The 19,363-nt window shown below is 35.4% G+C and overlaps 1 protein-coding gene across 1 annotated transcript in view; it reads right to left on the bottom strand.

Annotated features, from left to right (window-relative positions):
* Positions 1 to 2,809: 2,809 nt before the first annotated feature.
* mre11a (MRE11 homolog A, double strand break repair nuclease) overlaps positions 2,810 to 19,363 on the bottom strand; it is a 33,509-nt gene continuing 16,955 nt past the window's right edge. Inside the window, exons 10-20 of the mRNA XM_084126666.1 lie at positions 19,210 to 19,290; positions 18,960 to 19,089; positions 14,645 to 14,748; positions 12,327 to 12,500; positions 12,116 to 12,175; positions 11,799 to 11,994; positions 7,901 to 7,984; positions 7,113 to 7,171; positions 5,017 to 5,084; positions 3,615 to 3,702; positions 2,810 to 3,538 (exon numbers count right to left, since the gene is read on the bottom strand). Coding sequence (XP_083982792.1) covers positions 3,494 to 3,538; positions 3,615 to 3,702; positions 5,017 to 5,084; positions 7,113 to 7,171; positions 7,901 to 7,984; positions 11,799 to 11,994; positions 12,116 to 12,175; positions 12,327 to 12,500; positions 14,645 to 14,748; positions 18,960 to 19,089; positions 19,210 to 19,290 — 1,089 coding nt within the window. The 3' untranslated portion in view covers positions 2,810 to 3,493. The remainder of the gene's footprint in view (positions 3,539 to 3,614; positions 3,703 to 5,016; positions 5,085 to 7,112; positions 7,172 to 7,900; positions 7,985 to 11,798; positions 11,995 to 12,115; positions 12,176 to 12,326; positions 12,501 to 14,644; positions 14,749 to 18,959; positions 19,090 to 19,209; positions 19,291 to 19,363) is intronic.

The following is a 19,363-nucleotide window of genomic DNA, read 5'->3' as shown; positions in this document are numbered from 1 at the left end:
GAACTTCGATCTAAGTTACCTATGCTTTTACCCTTGATTTATTTAATTTACTGTTAGCTGGGGATTATTCTTTCTTGGCCAGGAAGATATTATATTTCCTAGAGTTAATAATTGTTTATGTTTTCTGTTCATTGGATGAACTGATAAAATAATCATACTATTGATTCTGCTACAGTAAATTCTGAAAATAATCAAATTATTAATTATTGATCATAATCCGTTATGAATAATAATTAATTATACTTATACGGGCATATAAACGCTACACGTTATAAAATGTTAGTAAATATATTGTCACATATTTTTCAATATATGAAAAGCGTCAATTCCTTATGTATTATTCAATATATTGTAATACACAATATATTATTTTGTATATTTTCAAATATACTGTTAAACCATTTAATCATTCATATATAGGGAAATATATTTTATTTTCATAAGAGAAGCATGCGTATGGTCTATGGTCAAAAGTTTGTGGAAAAGTTTTCCTTAATTTAATAAAGTTCACTTTAACAAATAATTTTTCTGACACAAGAACCTAAATTGATTAAGCTTTTTCAACAAACTATTATTTGTTTAAATGGACTTGTCATCATGTTGTATAAAAATAAATTAATTCAATTACGTTCAATGAACAATTGTTTGAGTGCCTTCAGTAGTGTTTCCTGATGGCAGTGGCCTCTTTCAGCAGGATAATGCACCCTGCCAAAACGTGCCGGAACGGATTGAGGAACGCCACAAAGAAAGAGCTCAAGGTGTTGCCTTGGCCTTCAAGTTTCCGATTCAGTATCTATCTAGCTTGCCACTTGCAGGATTAAAGACCTGCTGCTAATGTCTTGGTGCCAGATACCTCAGGACATGTTCAGTTGTGGAGTCTGGAGTCATCAGAGCTGTTATGGCAGCACGAGGGGAACTACACAATATTAGGCAGGCAGTTTTAATGTTGTGGCTGATCAGTGAATGTCTCATTTAGTCATAGATTTTGACTTATTTTAGAAGAAAAATCTTACATTTAACATCATTCATTTAACATATTATAAATGCTGAAACGATCATTTGAATAGCATTATGCATTTCAGAAGATCCAGGGTTAATAAATCAAATTTAGTTGCAAATGCAGCACAAAACACACAAGAAATGAATTAAATAAGTGTGTAAAATGCGGTATGTAATAAATACAGTACTTTCTTGTTTAACAAATCTAACACTAGTGTACCAGTGCTTCTTGGTTTTTGCTTTCTCTTGTAAGCCCCATTTTACTTGCACTGTAAAAAAAAAATTACATCCCCAAGTCAAAAATTTCAAGTGACTGATAACATCTAAATTTTTCAATTAGTCTGACGTATTATTTCTCATTGAGACAATGTTAACAGACTATTGCAACAAGAATTTCACTTGGGCCAATTGAAAAATTTAGATGTTAACGGTCACTTGAAATTTTTGATTTGGGAGGGTTAGAAATTTTTTACAGTGTACATTTATGATTTCCTTTGTTAAATTGTGTAACTGAACACTATCTATGCTAAACGATTTCAAATATGACAATGCATTTAATGTTTGGTTGAGATTGTGGATGAATGATGTTGTAAAGTTTTTCTTTCTTCAAAGCAGGAACCAGGAGACGTTGGGATCACGTTCAAACAGAAGTATTCTTTATTGAGCGCGGCTGAGGATTCGTCCAACATAATCTAATCTAACATAACTTTACATGGTATCTTATAGGCATTTTAGGAGGAGGGACTTTTGGGGGTGGAGACAAATTCAAACAAAGCATGTAAATGAGTATACAGGTTAAGGTAACACCCTAGACTGAGGGTCTAGCCAATCCTAATTCAATCAGCATAAGGCTCCAAGGGCCATTTGGGTCCGAAAGCCATTTGCAGAACAAAAGGTGAGATTCTCAGTGAATCATTCGTGTGCTACTCCCATCAGTTCTGAGTGATACTGGGACTCAAAGAGCCATTAAAGACAATGAGGAGAAAACAGGAAAGGCAACTTTGCTGAGCAGAATCATTATCTTACCCTTAAACACTAAATACAATATTCTTTACCGTGATGTTATGTAAGGAAGCATATTTGAAATAGATTCTTAAATTTGAATCCTTCAATGAGTTTGAACCAACTTAAAGTAACACAAAAATGCTGTTTAGGAATTTCAGAGTTTAAGACTATTAAAAGTGAGGAGGAAATTATGACGAATCAGTGCTGGAAAGCGAAATCACACTTTGGATCAACAGAAGGGAAATCGTATCCTTTTAAACCGAGGTGTAAAAAGTACTGGGAAACTGTACTTAAGTTGAAAGGATAGTTTACCCAAAAACTGAACATTTTGTCATTACTTCACTGACCCTCAAGTTGTTGCAAACCTGTATGAATTTCTTCCTGATATTTTGAAGAATGTTGGTAACAAGACGGTTGACGGCACCCATTGACTTGCATAGTAGGAAAAAAAATACCACCATCAACTGTCTGGTTACCAACTTTCTTTAAAATATATCTTCTTCTTGAGAATTGTTTCTACACCATAGTTTTCTAAGTGCACTTCAGTAAAAAATAAAAAGTAAAAACACTTTTCTTAGGTTTTTAAAATATTAACTACTCTGAAACCTGTTACCTGAATATTTTCAGCTAAAATTAGCAGAAGAGGATTTTACAGTGGTTTGAAATTTAAATGTAGTGATTTTAGATATAGATATTTTATAAAGACTTTGCCATCTAGATATCATCATTAAGAGACTTTGTTCCCTGAACAAACAACCACTGTCTCTTTCCTGGACTATCAAACTAATAAATAAAAAACACACTCTAACCCATAAAAGAACATTTAATGGATGTCAAAATAATAACACTTGTTAAGCTTTGGGTTTGAAACTAGATTAGATCCCATCCCATTGTTAATTATATGTCTACCCCCAAGGTTATTATAAAAACATGAACCTTATCTGAAAGTCGGAGGGAGGTGTCATTGCAGTTTATAGCAATATTTTCAGTACTTTCGTGTATATTAACCCAAATACAGACTGTGGACATTTAGATTGTATGAAAGATAGATTGTATGAGTTTGGGGTTGATTGCTGTAGCAGTAATTTTCTGTAAAATATATTTGTTGAGATAAAAGAAACCGATAAAACGACAAATTAACATGCATGCCCCTGTCTGAATTGTCAGCAGCAAAAACAAGAATATTCTGCTCAGTAGCAAGAATAGAAGAGTGACATGTTTATGGTTTTTATGGCATGGAACAGACATAAACAGACTTTTGCTTTGATAAACACACATTGATGCATGTCCTCAAATAAAGCCTTGGGACAATAATAATAGACCAGTAGAAAAGACAGCAGTGTTCAACATTTAAAATTTGACAACGTTAAAACAACGGTAGGCATGTAAACCTTGAACAAACTAGTTTACTTGAATCTCTGCAAAAACGTGTTGAGGAAAAAAGATTTGAGGATTAATTAGGACTATACAAGCAGCTGGAATTATTTCCTCATTTGCGCTGCTGTCTTGAACCCTTGAATGGATCAAACTCATCCTGAGAGGAGGAAAAAAAAGGTAAAGATCAATTTGTGAACAAATCCAACACAAAAACCAGTGCACATTAACACTACCTCATCGTCGTCATCATCGAAGCACACTCCTTTAAGAGACTGGCTCTGGCTCTGGGAACCTCTCTTACTGGAGCTTAATGAAGTCAGCCTATTGGTTAAGCAAAGAGGGAAGATATGGGTAAGACCTTTTCTTACTTTTCTAAAACAGTTAACAGTTTACAGTCTGTAGTTTTTCAGTCTTAGGGTTTCTCTGCTTAACTCAATCCACGAAACCTGTGTATGCACACATATAACTTATGCTGTTAAAATATATTGTCTGGTTTATGTTCTGTTGCTTTTGTGGTTACTTTTAGTTATTAGTTTCATTCAGAGAATATCCTTTTCAGGCATTAAAGGGAATTGCTTCTTTAACCAACACTTAAAGGCAGGGTAGGTAGAAATGGTCTAAAAATTTTATTTTTCAAATTTGTTTAAACTTTATGTACATATCAATACATAATTAAAATGTAAGTACTCTGAAAAAGAAAGTATCAAAATCGAGTGTCTGTAGACCTCTCACGACTGTTTTAAAGACATCTCATTATTTCCATTCACTCCACCCCCTCATTTCTGTGCTTCTTCCAAAGCCACGTCCCCAAAACACATGAACGCGCGACTCCGACCGCTGAGCTAGAGGACGCATTATTTACCTGAGACAAGCGGAGGGGAAGGGGCATTTTTTTGCCTGGTTTGCCTTCACTAACTGCATATGCCGGTACTGTAAATTTAGATTGCTCTTTCTCTGCCATTGTTTTGGTATTCCTAGGTTCAGTGCCTTCTTCTTCTTCTTCGATAGATTTTATTGGCAGCTTGCAAACATAGTGCATTACCGCCATCTACTGGACGGAGGTGTGATCAGGTTCCGTGCCTCTCGCACTCCTCAAATCAAACGGTCGCGCGCAAGTGGGTAGGTGCTGTGTGGCAAAAGGGTGGTTGCCATGGTTGCGAGAGAGTGACAGTCGCCTAAGCCAATCCTTTGATTCGTCCCGAATCGAAATAATGAGCTGTGTTTAATACAGATTAAACGGTCTAGAGTCACTTGATTTTTATACTCTTTTTTTCAGAGTTCTTACATTTTAATTATGTATTGATATATATAGAAAGTTTTAACAAATTTGGATCTTTAATTTTTAATAAATCCTACCTACCCTGCCTTTAAGAAGATAACAGTTTAATGTTTTTTCTATTGCCAGTTTAGTTTGCTTGATTTCAAAGCCGTTTTCAATCCTTGACAGTTTTTAGTCATACAAATAAATCGACTGATGAGCCAAGCCCAACTCATTTATTATTAAACATTTATTTCTTCGGATACATCGGAGCATTCCTTCATTAGAAGCCATTAGAAGTCCATGCCAGTTAACCTGAATGACCTGGTAGAGCAAGACTAAAGAGCAAAGCAAATGGAAATATGTAAACCACTTACTTTTGTTTTGTCCTGGTACTTTTAAAAAATGAAACATTATCATCTGAGTCACTGTCCTCTATGGTGATCTGATCACAGAGAGGGAAAAGAAGAAGGAAAAAAAGTTCAAATGAAATAAAATGACATATCACAGAACAGCAAGACCACTTTCCCATCCTGAATCCTCTGAAGATATATGCAATCTCTTTTCTCTTGTAAAACATCTCTGTACAGAAACGGGTCCCTGTAGCTATATACAGCAACACTCTCCAAATACAGCTACTTTTTTATGAAAATATTTATAATTGCATATTTTTTTCTGAATGAGGTTGTGGTGGACAACATTTCTGTCATCCAAACCTGTATGACTTTTTTCTGCAGAACAACAGTTTTTAATGGGTGTTTTATTGGTGGTTGTCCTGTTGTCTTTTTTAATTTTATTTATTCTTTTTTGTTTATGTTGTTTGTAATGTACAGCAATTTGGAGTTACTGTGTAGTCTGAAAGGTGCTTTATAAATAAATAAATAAATAAATAAATAAATAAATACAAAATACAAATACAAATACAACAAAAAAGATGTTTCTAAGAATGTTGGTAACCAAACTGTAAAACCATATTTTTTCCATTGTAAAAACATATCTGGTAACACTTTATAATAACTGCACGCTATTAATCATTAGTTAAGCATTAGTAAACAGTTAATTTGTCATTTATGAAGCATTAATAGATATTAATAAGCAGTTTATAAATACAGTTATAAATGCTTTGTTCTTGTTTTAAAGCATATATATAATGTGTTTAATAATTGTATTTTCATACTTTATTAATGATCAATTTATCATTTCTAAATGAAGTATTACATTATTTACAAACCGGTTATTTAGGAGTTGTCAGTGGTTCATAAGATCACTTAGAAAGTGTAAGTAAATGATTAATAAACTGTTTAAATACATATTATTATTCAGACATATAGTGATGGTTACTTTGTGCGTTAATAAATGGTTTATTAACATGTATTTCTACTGTAATTCATGGTTAATTCAGGTAGTTATAAAGCATTTAGTAGTGGTCAGTTAACTATTTTTGTGAACTCATCTAAAGTGAGGACTAGTTATGCCTTGTAAAACATTTATAAAGGAGATTTAAAGGCTGTTAAATATGTTTATGTTCTGTATCACTGTGTGTGTTTGTTTCCTTTTTCTGTTTAGAAGATCAGTGAGCCTTTAAATCTCCTTTATAAATGCTTTACAAGGCATAACTAGTCCTCACTTTAGATGAGCTCACAAAAATAGTTAACTGACCACTACTAAATGCTTTATAACTATGCATTTAAATGCATTTACTACATGCATGTACTACATTTACTTACACTTTCTAAGTGATCTTATTAATCAATGACAAACACCTAGTTTGTAAATAATGTAACTGGTTTGTAAATAATGCTATACTTCATTTAGAAATGATAAATTGATCATTAATAAAGTATGAAAATACAATTATTAAACACATTATAGATATGCTTATAAATCAAGAATAAAGCATTTATAGCTGTATTTATAAACTGCTTATTAATGTCTATTAATGCTTTATAAATGATGAATTAACTGTTTAGTGATGCTTAACTAATGATTAATAGCATGCAGTTATTCTAAAGTGTTACCATATATCTAAATTACGACATATGATCTCAATGACAAAATGCAGAAAAGTTTGTTCGCTGACCTCAAGGCTAGGTTATTGTAATGCTCTTGGGGGCTGCATGCTTAATGACGTCAATTTACTGTGGGCTCAACCTTTAATGTTATGGACTTAAAAGACTTTTTTCTTTTATTTGATTTTAGAAGCTTAAAAAGGAAACTGATTTGGACTGGGTTAAACAAAGCAAGAATAAACTGAATCACAAACAGAAATTGTGAGAGTACACTCTGGCCAAACGAGGGTAGGGGCACAAATTATTGTTTGTGAGAGAGACTGATAAAGTTCAACTTTATGTTCTTGTACTTAGTAAGAAAGTTGATCTCTTTCTTTATCATCATTGTATCATCATTAAAAGGGTTAACAGATTTATCATTTCGTTTTTAACAGTTAAAGACATGCAGGTATTTGTGCGTATACCTCCTCAGCATCCATCTTTGATGTGTTTCCACGAGAGGTCCTCTGGGTTGAAGCCCATACTGTAAAGAGCACAGAACAAAACAAATAAAACACCTGAGGCTGCCATTTAAGGGGAATACAGAACACACACCTTCACACCATTTAAAATAAACCTCCAAGCAAACACAGGAATGAAACCGAGAATAAAAGAAACTGAATGATTGCAAGTTTGAGTTATGGGAACCACAAATGCGTTTTTGAGACTGTCTTTGGTTCACTGCAGTTTTAAGGAGAAAATACTCAGCAATGGTGTCGACTTATGAATTTACACATGGTTTGTCTTAAAGCATATTAAAAACACCACACAGACATATAAACAATATTAAAAACTTGATTTTCACCAGGGTGACTTTAAAAGAAGTGGCTCAATTGCTCAAAGATTAAGTATCCACTGGACTCTCATATGGTGATGTCACAGGAAAACCTATAGGTTAGGCAGATAGAAAGCCACAGACCGTGGATGTGGAACCTGTAAGTTAGGCAGATACTGTAGAAAGCCACAGACCGTGGATGTGGAACCTGTAAGTTAGGCAGATACTGTAGAAAGCCACAGACCGTGGATGTGGAACCTGTAAGTTAGGCAGATACTGTAGAAAGCCACAGACCGTGGATGTGGTTGTGATTTTAAGTGCACCAGCTGAGGTGCAGAAAGAGTTACTTGCACCCTCTAATGCGCAATTGGTTTGAACTTCAACACTACTTGCTTGTGTGTGTTCAAGTGTCAGGTGTATCAAGAGATTGTATCTTACCATCCATTATTGACTTGTTTTTTAGGGGACTTGAGAGAGATCCTTTTTGTCCACGTCCCCCCCGCGTTGACTTTGAGGCAGCACCTGGACACATTAAAATAGACATTGTAGGCAGAGTTTGAGATGAATCAAATCCCCCAACCCATCAAATGCAAATGGTGTATCAGCTCACTAGCCAATTTGGTGGGTTATGATTCATTAATTATGTCCTCCAACCAGGAGCTTCCAACGTTAGCAAAACAAAGTGTAAGGAGGGTCGCACATTGGATGAGAAGGGTCACATCTTTAACATTCGAACACATTGTTTTCTATGAGTGTACACCCTGGGTACTGGTGTGTGATACCTGTGAGATGTCTGAGGCATCGAGACACTGAAGGAAGGAGAGGCTTCAGTACATTTATTTAAGTACGCTGACTTTTGTGAGGAAACAGCTGATCACTATGAATTGACAGCCTGTCCACTTATCTAAAATGTGTTTACCATTAAACATTAATTTTGGAGTGAGCTGTGTGTAAATTACAATGAAATAAATGCTGTTTTCTAAGAACAGTCTGAAAGCTATCTAAAACTGCAGTCTAAAACTGAAAGCCATTCAATGATTCAGAATCATATTTACACTTTAGTGTTAACACTTTACAATAAGGTACCATTAGTTAACTACACAGTTATGAACATTGATCTTAGTTAATGTTAATTTCTACATTTACAAAAACATACTTTAAAATCAAATGTTGCATCTGATCTAACATGAATTAATAATGAAGAGTTGTATTTTTATTAACTAACAAGTTAACTAATGGAACCTTAATGTGAAGTTACAGAATTAATAATAAATAGAATAAAATTCAAGCAGTGATTTTGATCATCTGGTTCATTCAGATATTTTTGTTTGGGATAGTAGAAGTTATGAATGGCGGAAACTTTAACTGACCAGCCAATTTGGCTACTAAATGTTTAAGTTAATTTCAAGACAAACTATTTGCCTTATTAGTAACGGTCAAAGTTTAAGACATAGGTATGATGTATGAAACCCTTAGTACACATCTATAAACTTTCTTATAGATTCTGGTATACAGTTTGGACTATTACAATTGTATGGGAAATGTGCTGGTATTTGATAAGATAATGTATGTCTCTATAATTAACATTATATACAGCTCAAAATACAGTGCTGTACTAACAGATGGTTCAAAATCCACAGTTCCACAGTACATCAGCATCAGAAAGGCTAACAGGCTATGGAGAAGATGTGGCCAGGGAATGTAGAAGCCTTGGTGTGTGCGGACGTGCTTGTACTTCCTTTTGCCATGGACAACAGTGAAGAACTGGTGGCACATGGTGAGAGTAATACAGGAGAAATGAAGAAAGTGATAATGAAAAGAAAAGGATGCTTAGAGTAGAGTGATTGTGCTTTGTCGGTGTACTCAGTGGAGTCATGCAAGTAGAGTCGCAGGTCTCTAGCCGAATGGGTCTTTACTCAAGGGGGTCTTCACAATGCAGTTCTAACTAACTTACTAGCAACAGCTGCTAATCTTGATCAACAAACACAGCAAGCACACTGCAACCACTGCTCACTCTGACAGACAAATGCTTCTTATATATGTTTGTAGTACCAAGTTGACACATTTTTCTGATTAAATAAACATTACCTACACAACATAATTATTGTTCTATTTATTAAGGGGGACCTATTATGCTTTTTTAATTTAACCTTTCCTTTAGTATGTAATATAGCTGTTTGTACTAGGGATGTGCACGAGTACATGAGTACATGAAAACGATGATCGTCCTGACTTTAAAAAATATATTTGTTTATTTTTATGATTGTGTTTTCCACCATTTTGGGCGGTACCTGATTGGTTAGTATACCTTCCAGACCGGCGAAATAAAGTGAAACTGGATTTGAAAGGCAGTGATGCCTGGAATCTCTCTGATCATGAAATACAGTTAAGTTCAAGATGTGCAGCGCCAATCTGTCATATACATAGCATTATAGTCAGAACACGATTGTAATAGATTAGAATGTTGTAAATTCTGTGCTTTAGTTGCCCGTGTATCAGCGTGCTGTTAGGGGGACCACAATGTGAGTTATAGCAGACTAGCACGGTCAAGCTCATGTGCGCATTTGTGCCCTTTTGTGCAGATGTAAGTTGTAAGATTACTTTTATGTTGTCCATTTCTGATTAATGTTATAGGACGTGTTTGGTTGAGTATATTAACCAGCTAGCAAAGCGCTGCAGTTTACCGACAGGTGCTCATTCACTCTTCAGTTTCAACTCAAATGCAATGCCCAATGTTATTGACTATGGTTATTTGAGACTGTCATATTCTTTTTTTCAAAATCATTGATGATAAAATGCAGCACTGTTATTTCGTTCTCATATTTTTTAAAAGTAGACATGTTTTATTTAAAGTTGTTTCTCATTATGGCTTCGAAAACACGCAGTGATGACTAATCACTTAGATCATAAAAAATAAGTGCAAGATGTACAGCGACAATCTGCCATATACATCGCATTATAATGAGAACAAGATTATAATAGAATGTTTCATGTTTTAGTTTAGTAGTTTAGTATCAGCGTTGTTGTGAAGAGCGAATCCACAATGGGAGTAACGATTTCACACAGTCAAGTTTATGTGCGTATTCGCGTCCTTTTGTGCAGATGTAAGATGTAATAGGTGTATATAGTGGGGAAAATTATTATTTGATCCCCTGCTGATTTTGTAAGTTTGCCCACTTACAAAGAAATTAAGGGTCTATAATTTTTATGGTAGGTTTGTACCTGATTACACCACTGTATCTGTACCACTGTATATCTGATTAATCTGATGTTTTATTTGATATGATATGAATCATCATAAGAATCAGAATCATCTGATATGATTAATCTGATAATCTGATATTAATCTGACTAGGTTTGTACCACTGTATCCGATTAATCTGATATGACTAGAAAAAATAACTGCTAGATTATGTATATGTTCATGTTTTTATAGACATGTTTTCATGTCATATTTTTATTTGTCAACATTAATTTTCGTAACAGCCATTACAACATTTCACTCGAACAGTGTGCTCGACCGTACAAAATGGCATGCCACAATCCGAAAAGCAGACTCTGCATCAGAGGAAAACGTGCTAGGATGAAGAAGAAGAGTTTTTGCAAGTGAATGACTCCCTCTACCTGCTGGTGAGGCTGAATAACAGCAGATGGAAATTATGCATGAGTACTCTACTGCTATTTCTGCAGTACCCGGTTGTGCAATGTTGAATATTCGGCTAAATTTGAACCACTGAATTTGTGGAAGTGAATTGTAAAGAGAAATAAAATGGACCAAAAACTGACTGTCCAATATTATAGGTCAGTGGTGCAAAACTCAGTTCCTGCACAGTTTAGCTTTAACCCTAATTAAACGAATCTGATCAAGCTAATCAAGCCCTTCATGCTTATTTGAAGGGACTGTGGCCCTCCAGAAGCTGAGTTTGAGAGTTTGGCACCCCTGTTATAGATGGTATTTTCAGACTCAATATTTTGGAAACAAAAAGTTTGCAAAATGAAGTCTGGAAGCTCAGCATTGATTATTGAATTTTTAATAACGAAATTGTTTTGCGCATTAAATATTACAAATAGTATGATGAGTGCAATTCAACATGATTTTTTGTTTCAAAGACATTTGTTATTAATTTACATCCATAACACAGGCATAACTGTGATAGAAACAATACTTGAAATTTGAACCAGATTTAACTAGCATTTCACCCACCCCTCGGTAGAGAATTAAGCATTTTAATTACAAAATATTTGTCTCAAAAGGATCTCTTCACAATTTAGGTTTTGTGATTTATATAGTTATCAAAGAAATTGTTTCTGTCTCTGCGAATGTTTATGTAGATACCTCTCCCTCTTCCTCTTTTGCTAGTACTTTGATCTCCTCGTCCTCTGGAGCTGCGCCCCCTTCCACGGATCGGAGGAGCAGATATGGACTCTTCATCAGACTCCATAGCAATGTCAGCTGGCTCATCTGATAGGTTGAGGTCATCGCCTCTGACAGTTTCACTACGATCCCTATTAGCTTTTGCACGGATTATAGCCTGAAAGAGAATGAATGGCAAATTGATGGGGTAATTTACTTTTTTGAATGTATGCCAGTGAGTGATAAACGTGAAAAGGAATAAATGACATGTATAGTCAGCAAAAGAGATAAAAAGTGACCTCTTGAACTTCCTCATCCTCTTCTGCTGTGTTTCTCTTTGAGTCTCGAAACTGTCGAATCTAATGACACATGCAGATAAACATGACAGACACATTTTCTCAGAAAACAACAGTGGCTGCACATATGCTGGTAAAGAACTAAAATGGCCACCTTTCAATCATTGTGAAATTGGTTTATTGCCTTGTTCAGCTGAGCTGCTCTTCCTCTTACCTCCTCATCAATCTTCTCTTCTGTGGCTTCCACCCGTCGTTCTCTGAGGAAGCGCTGGGTTTTCTCCAGCTGGTAGTTTATGAGTTCTTCAATAGCATCTCTCTCCTCTTTATCCACAAACTCCTGCACTGCCTTTCCCATGCCTTGCTCCGTCAACAGAGACAACTGCACATTCTACACGTACAGAAACACACACCTTTACACACTGAAATATTAATGGTATATGTATAATAAATTTAAACAAATGTATTATACATATATTACACTCAATATACTCATCCATCAGTTTCTCAAAAACAAACAAAAACGCTTGCAGACTGCACATTACGGAGAGATGGCCTACCTAGAGTTACCCCAAGACAACAGCTGGTTTCAGGTTATAGGGGTAGGGTAACATATTTAGCGGTGTCATTATTCTGTGTTCATCAAAGTAGGTACATTTACATAGACACATTTTTTTTTACTCTGAAAGAAATCATCTGATTGATGATTCTGAACATATTGTTTACATGAACGTAACTTTTCCACTATGAATGTTACAGTTTCCTTGGTTTGATTCTTTCCTCTCTAACGAGTAAGGAGAAAAAAAGTCTTACCTACACAAGTCAATCTGATCGACTGTTTAAATGACTAATATTTTCCTATCAATTGGAATTTCAAAGATTTACACCACCACTTCCAATTCTAATGACATGGTTATATAAAACCTTTGTTATCCGAACTGGACTGCTACTAGTCCAATTTAAAAAACATAACAGCTACTGTTAACCATATGCAAACTAAGAGAAACTTATTAATCCTTCTAAAGATATATCAATGAGATCTTGCAAATAATAAAAAACAACTATACTTTTATTAAACACATTTATTATAAACAAAGAATTTTGCACTCAAAATTGCCCATTGGTAAAGTCATTGGATCACTGCAGCTGCCGTTAGAAACTCCAGTTGCTATATAGAAACTGCACATGCGCTCTGGCTGGTCTAGCCTGAAAAATATGCTTTTTTTTAATGGAATGAGAGTATAAGAAAGAACATTTATGGGACAGTTAACTTCAGATTTTGCAGCCGATTTGAAATATGTAATTTAAATATGAGTTCAGCAAACAGTTTTTGAGATTTCAGGATTCCCCCATTCAAGTAAATAGGACTTGGTCTTGGATGCCTGAAATAGCTGCCCGGAGGTGTTGGCAAATATGCCAGTTGAATAAGAGCTTCAAAGTGATGAGAACCTTTTAAAAGAGCTCTATTCCCTAAGCGATGTCACGCATTTTTTTAGGCCAAAACATTTTTGTCACATCCAGCAAACATCTCCTCACTATACGATAGCTGCCTGTCCCCTAAACACACTGTAAAAAAACGCGATCTCTGTAGACAGCCCAGGCTCCACAAACGGCAAGAAAAACAAACTGGCCCAGCCTGGACCACGAAACATAACAAACAGTGTTCCAGCCAATAACCGACAAGAATGATTTGGGGGTGGGGGTTGGGGGGTTAGTGCGCATGCACATGAAGGGGGGTGTGGGGATTGGAGGAGAGAGAAGCATGAAGAGGGAAGTTAGCTAGAGGAGAGACGTCCTAACAACGACTAACGTTAAAATTGTATATTCTTGAGAATTTTGATATGGCCGACACACGACCAAAGAGACGACGTTCCGATGAACAAATAACAAAGAAAAGGGAAAAGGAGAAGGAACGCAAAGTCCCGAATTTACATCGGAAAAGCGTTCAAAAGGTGGCGACATTCTGACATTCAGGTGGCTCTGTTTTTGCTGGACAGGTGGGTAAATCCAGTTTGTTTTTTCTAAATGGTTCATGACTAAATTCAGGACTTTGCGTTCCTTCTCCTTTTCCCTATTCTTTGTTATTTGTTCATCGGAACGTCGTCTCTTTGGTCGTGTGTCGGCCATATCAAAATTCTCAAGAATATACAATTTTAACGTTAGTCGTTGTTAGGACGTCTCTCCTCTAGCTAACTTCCCTCTTCATGCTTCTCTCTCCTCCAATCCCCACACCCCCCTTCATGTGCATGCGCACTAACCCCCCAGCCCCCACCCCCAAATCATTCTTGTCGGTTATTGTCGGAACACTGTTTGTTATGTTTCGTGGTCCAGGCTGGGCCAGTTTGTTTGTAGACAGCCCAGTCCAGGGAGGGTCGAGCTAGCCTTCGTTTTGTTTGACAATACTTCGAATGTCAACAAGGAGTGACGTCACCCAACATCGCTTAGAGCACCTTTAAGCATGACAATTCTGTGGAAGGTTAGGAGGCGACTGAAGATTTATCTGTATCCTTAACACACACACAGACAACTACAAACCTTCTCAGCTGTCTGGAAGTATTCCTTCACAAGATCTTCCACTCTCAACTGTAAGACCTCAGAATTGGGACGAGAGAGGAGTGCTCCGAAATCCAAACTTTCTTCTGCAGAACACACACAGCATGATTCAAATTGAAATATTAAATAAATTATTTTCCTGTGCATGTGCAATCATGCAAGATTTTCGAATAAGCCACGAGCAATGATGGGCAGTAGCATCACTAGAAAAAGTGAAACTTTCATAATTTACTCACCCTCATGTCGTTCCAAACCAATATGACTGACTTCCATCAAACATTTTAAGAAATGTTCTTGTATTGGTTGCAATTTTACATGCAATTACAATTAATGGGGCAAAAAGGACACAAAGGCACTATACATTTATCTCAGAAGTGTATATATATCTTGGCTTTGGCTTAAACACTTAATTATGTATTATGCCATTCTCAATTAGTATTAAACTTCTCAGTTAATCTGCTTAAGGCTAGGCAATATACCAATAAACCTTCCTGCAAAGCTACCTGATAAACTATGCGCAAGTGTACCTGCACAAGAACCTGTTTTAAACGCAAAGGGTCGTAACACCATATATTGATTTGAATTAGTTAATAGAAGTTAAATCATAAATAAATTCAATTTGTGATTTTATTTTTGAAAGCATTCTCACTTTACAGCATTTTAACATAAGTGCCAGTACTTTTCACAGTACTGTAGCTTTGCAGGAAGGTTTCTTCAAGCATGTTTGTCTCAGTTTTTTCGGTTTCTTCAGAACTTCAACTGCCAACTATTACAAATATATCCAACTTCACCCACACACACTAAACAGTGTACTTCGTATAAAGAGATGCATTACTAAATAGCAAATCTCAACTGTAGATGCATACTTCATACAGTGCAACTGCAGCAATTAATATGCAGTATTTACATACTGTTAATATGCAACAGTGTTTCTCTAAACTCACAGTATCTAAATTCCCATCAACAATTTAAGGTTCAGAATAACCTAACCCTTGCTTAGACTGTTTAACACAACCATTCAGTCTGTGTGACTGGTCAGAATGTAAAGAACTATAGGGGTGAAAAATGTATATTGAAAATATGGATACTGAAAATGCATTACAGAATGTATTAGTTGATTATGATGGGTGTAATATTGCTCAGTATGATACAATATATCTCAGATTACACATATGCATGTGATGAGGAAACAAATGAACACATTCAATTAAGAAACATCCTACATCCTACTGTCAACTTCTAATTTCTATAAATGTGTATGTAGTTATTTTTTTTGTTTTCACCCCCATGCAATTGCGTTATATTATGCAAATGCCATGATTGACCAAATCAATCATATATTATAGAGAGCCATGTAATAAATGCCATTTAGGTGTTAATAGGATTATTGTGCTTAATTAAAATGTTATTATTCACCTATTCATTTATACTTTTATCAGTAAATGTTTTGTCACATGACATGCAAATCATCATGTCATTAAGCTTTCTATAAACCATAACTTGTGTGTGGATTGATTTAAAGTTACATTATGTAACTTTTTTTGTAAAAAATTTACAAAATGTATATAATGAGCGATTACATCATGAATACATCTTTAAAAACAGTATTTATGTCTTATCCTGAACCACTACAGTACGCCTATAATAAGTGTTTTTATTTAGACTATTTTAGACCGAACAGGACGACAACCGCTGTGGAGTAGCCCAGTACCGGCGTGACTGTGTGTTTATTAACCGCTAGAGCGTCAAAAGTTACATAGTGTACCTAGTATTTAGTTTCTTAAATGTTCAAGTTGAATGCTTGCTTTCTTTATAGGTCAGTTGGTGTTAAAGTAGCTAATACATGTCTAAGTAGAACAATTAGTTTTACAATGCAATTCAATACATTTAGCTTTCAATGAAATCCAATACCGCCGTGATAATAGCATATACTGCAAAGTTTTAGCAATTATCCACATATGATCAACTGGTTGATTTTTTTATATCGTTGCCAAATCCAAACTATTCTAGCACCCCGGCTAATCGCGAACTATAAGGTACTAATATTATTAACATGATGAATTTCTGTAAAGCTGCTTTTACAAAATAAAAAAAAAGCACTATAAAAATAAAATGTATTTGAATGCGTTGATCATTGCAGCCAATCACAGACATTATGTTGAGCGTGCGAACACAATGACCAATCAAAAACACCAATCAGATGTTTAAGAATCCGCTCATCAGCGCTTAAAATGCTTGGGGGAAATGCTGGTATCGTCACGTACCTTTGACAACACTATTCCTTCCCATGGTTATTTTAAACTGATGTCCATTTAATTAATGGCAAAATTAATGTTTGGAAATGTAAAATGATATTTCCTACTGACACACTACAGCAAAATATATAAATAACTGACTTAAAACCATTTTTTTGGTGGCGAAAATAATAGCGTGCCTAAGACTTTTGCACAGTAAAAAATTAAGAGACCACTGCAAAATTATCACTTTCTCTGGTTTTACTAATTATAGGTATGTGTTTGAGTAAAATTAACATTTTTGTTTTATTCTATAAACTACTGACTACAATTCTCCCAAATTCCAAATAAACATTGTCAAAATAACTAAAAATATGCATTGTTTTCCAACCTCAAATAATGCAAAGAAAACAAGTTCATATTAATTTTTAAACTACACAATACTAATGTTTGAACTCAGAGAGCTCAGAAATCAATATTTGGTGGAATAACCCTGATTTCCCATCACAGCTTTCATGCGTCTTGGCATGCTCTTTACCAGTTTGCTGTTGGGCGACTTTATGCCACTTCTGGTGAAAAAATTTAAGCAGCTCGACTCTTCCTCTTGATCACATTCCAGAGGTTTTCAATGGGTTCAGGTCTAGAGATTGGGCTGGACATGACAGGGTCTTGATCTAGTGGTCCTCCATCCACACCTTGACTGGCCTGGCTGGATTGGATCATTGTCCTGCTGGAAAAAACAATCCTCGGAACATTGCCAGAGCAGAAGGAAGCAAGGTTTCTTCCAGGATAACCTTGTACGTGGCTTGATTCATGCGCTCTTCACAAAGACGAATGTGCCCGATCACTGATCCTCCAAATTTCACAAAAGGTGCGAGAGACACTGTGGCTTGTAGGCCTCTCCAGGTCTCTGTCTAACCATCAGACGACGAGGTGTTGGGCAAAGCTGAAAACAGGACTCATCAGAGAAGATGACCTTACTCCAATCCTCTACAGTCCAATCCTTATGGTCTTTTGCCAACCTCAGCCTGGCTGAAAAAAAGTTTTTTTTTTCTAGCTTTGCACGACTTCAGTCCTGCCCCTAGGAGCCTGTTTCGAACCGTCCTCGCCTTGCTCTTCACCCCCGCTGCCGTTTGCCATTCTTTTTGCAGGTCACTTGATGTCATCCTACGGTTGAGTGACATTCGACTGAGATAGCAGTCATCCCGGACAGTGGAGAGTTGTTTTCGTCCTTCGCCTGCATTGTTTGAACCGCTGTCTCGATATTTTAATGATGGAAGCAACATGATGCTCACTGTATCCCTCAGTAAAGCCAGAATTGAACCCGTCTTTTCTTCACTCAAAACAAAATAGTTAATTGATTCTAATTACTTTTGAGGTACTACTACTAGCACTGTTTTTGCCATCCAGATGGTCCTATTGCAAGAGGATAGTGATAAACACAGCAGTGTTTTTTATACTCTTCCTCGTTAAATAAGATTTGGTTCGGGTGATCATCTAATCAGTACTTCATTAAGCAGAATGAGGTGTGCCCGTGTTGGAATTCAACAGACACTGGAATGAAATGTAGAGATGCCAATTTAAGAAAAAATGTAAGTGGTCTCTTAATTTTTTCCAGAGCTAAAATATAATATAATATAACATAATATAACATAATATAATATAATATAATATAACATAACATAACATAATATAATATAATATAATATAATATAATATAATATAATATAATATAATATAATATAATATAATATAATATAATATAATATATTGCTTAAAATGTTATGACCTAATCTAAAGTGAGTACTATTTCTGGTTAATAAGTTGTTAAAGCATTATCTAACTCTTTACATATGAGCTAATTAAACAATAATAACTGTGAATTACAGTGAAGGAATGAATGAATGAAGAACTCACTATTTGTATATAATTTCTATTAATATATAAAAAATGTAGAGACTACAAAATATTAACTATGAACTATAAACTAATAGTTTGCAAATGATTTGTAAGTACTTTATTACTGTATACTTATTATAAAGTGTTACCGATGTGCGACTTGCCTTTAATGTTGTCTTTGGCCTCTCGGTGTCTGATGAAATGCAAGATGTCTTTGGGATTTGCCACTCGATCTACAAATTTCTGACTAAAGCGCATAGTGTTAAAGACTTCAAAACCCCCACTATAATCCACCTGGAGAGAGAGAGGCAAATGAAAGAGAAATATGCATTGTATTTCACCCAGTATTTCATGAACTGAGAAAATAACAAACAGTAAATCCAGACAACGAGAGGGTGTGTGACTGATACATACTCGTAGTCTGATGAGAGGTTTCTCAGGAGTAAGGGGATTTCCAAGTCTCTCTCTCTCTGCCTCTTCAAGCATCTCTTCAACCTAAAAGAATGAAAGGGTAAAATAAAAAAAGCAATGTCCAGTTATTCCTGTGTGAACTTCTATATTCACTGTA

Source organism: Abramis brama (assembly GCF_963993115.1).
Source record: "Abramis brama genome assembly, chromosome: 10".
Taxonomy (NCBI): Eukaryota; Metazoa; Chordata; class Actinopteri; order Cypriniformes; family Leuciscidae; genus Abramis; species Abramis brama.
This window is presented reverse-complemented; position numbering and strand designations above follow the sequence as displayed.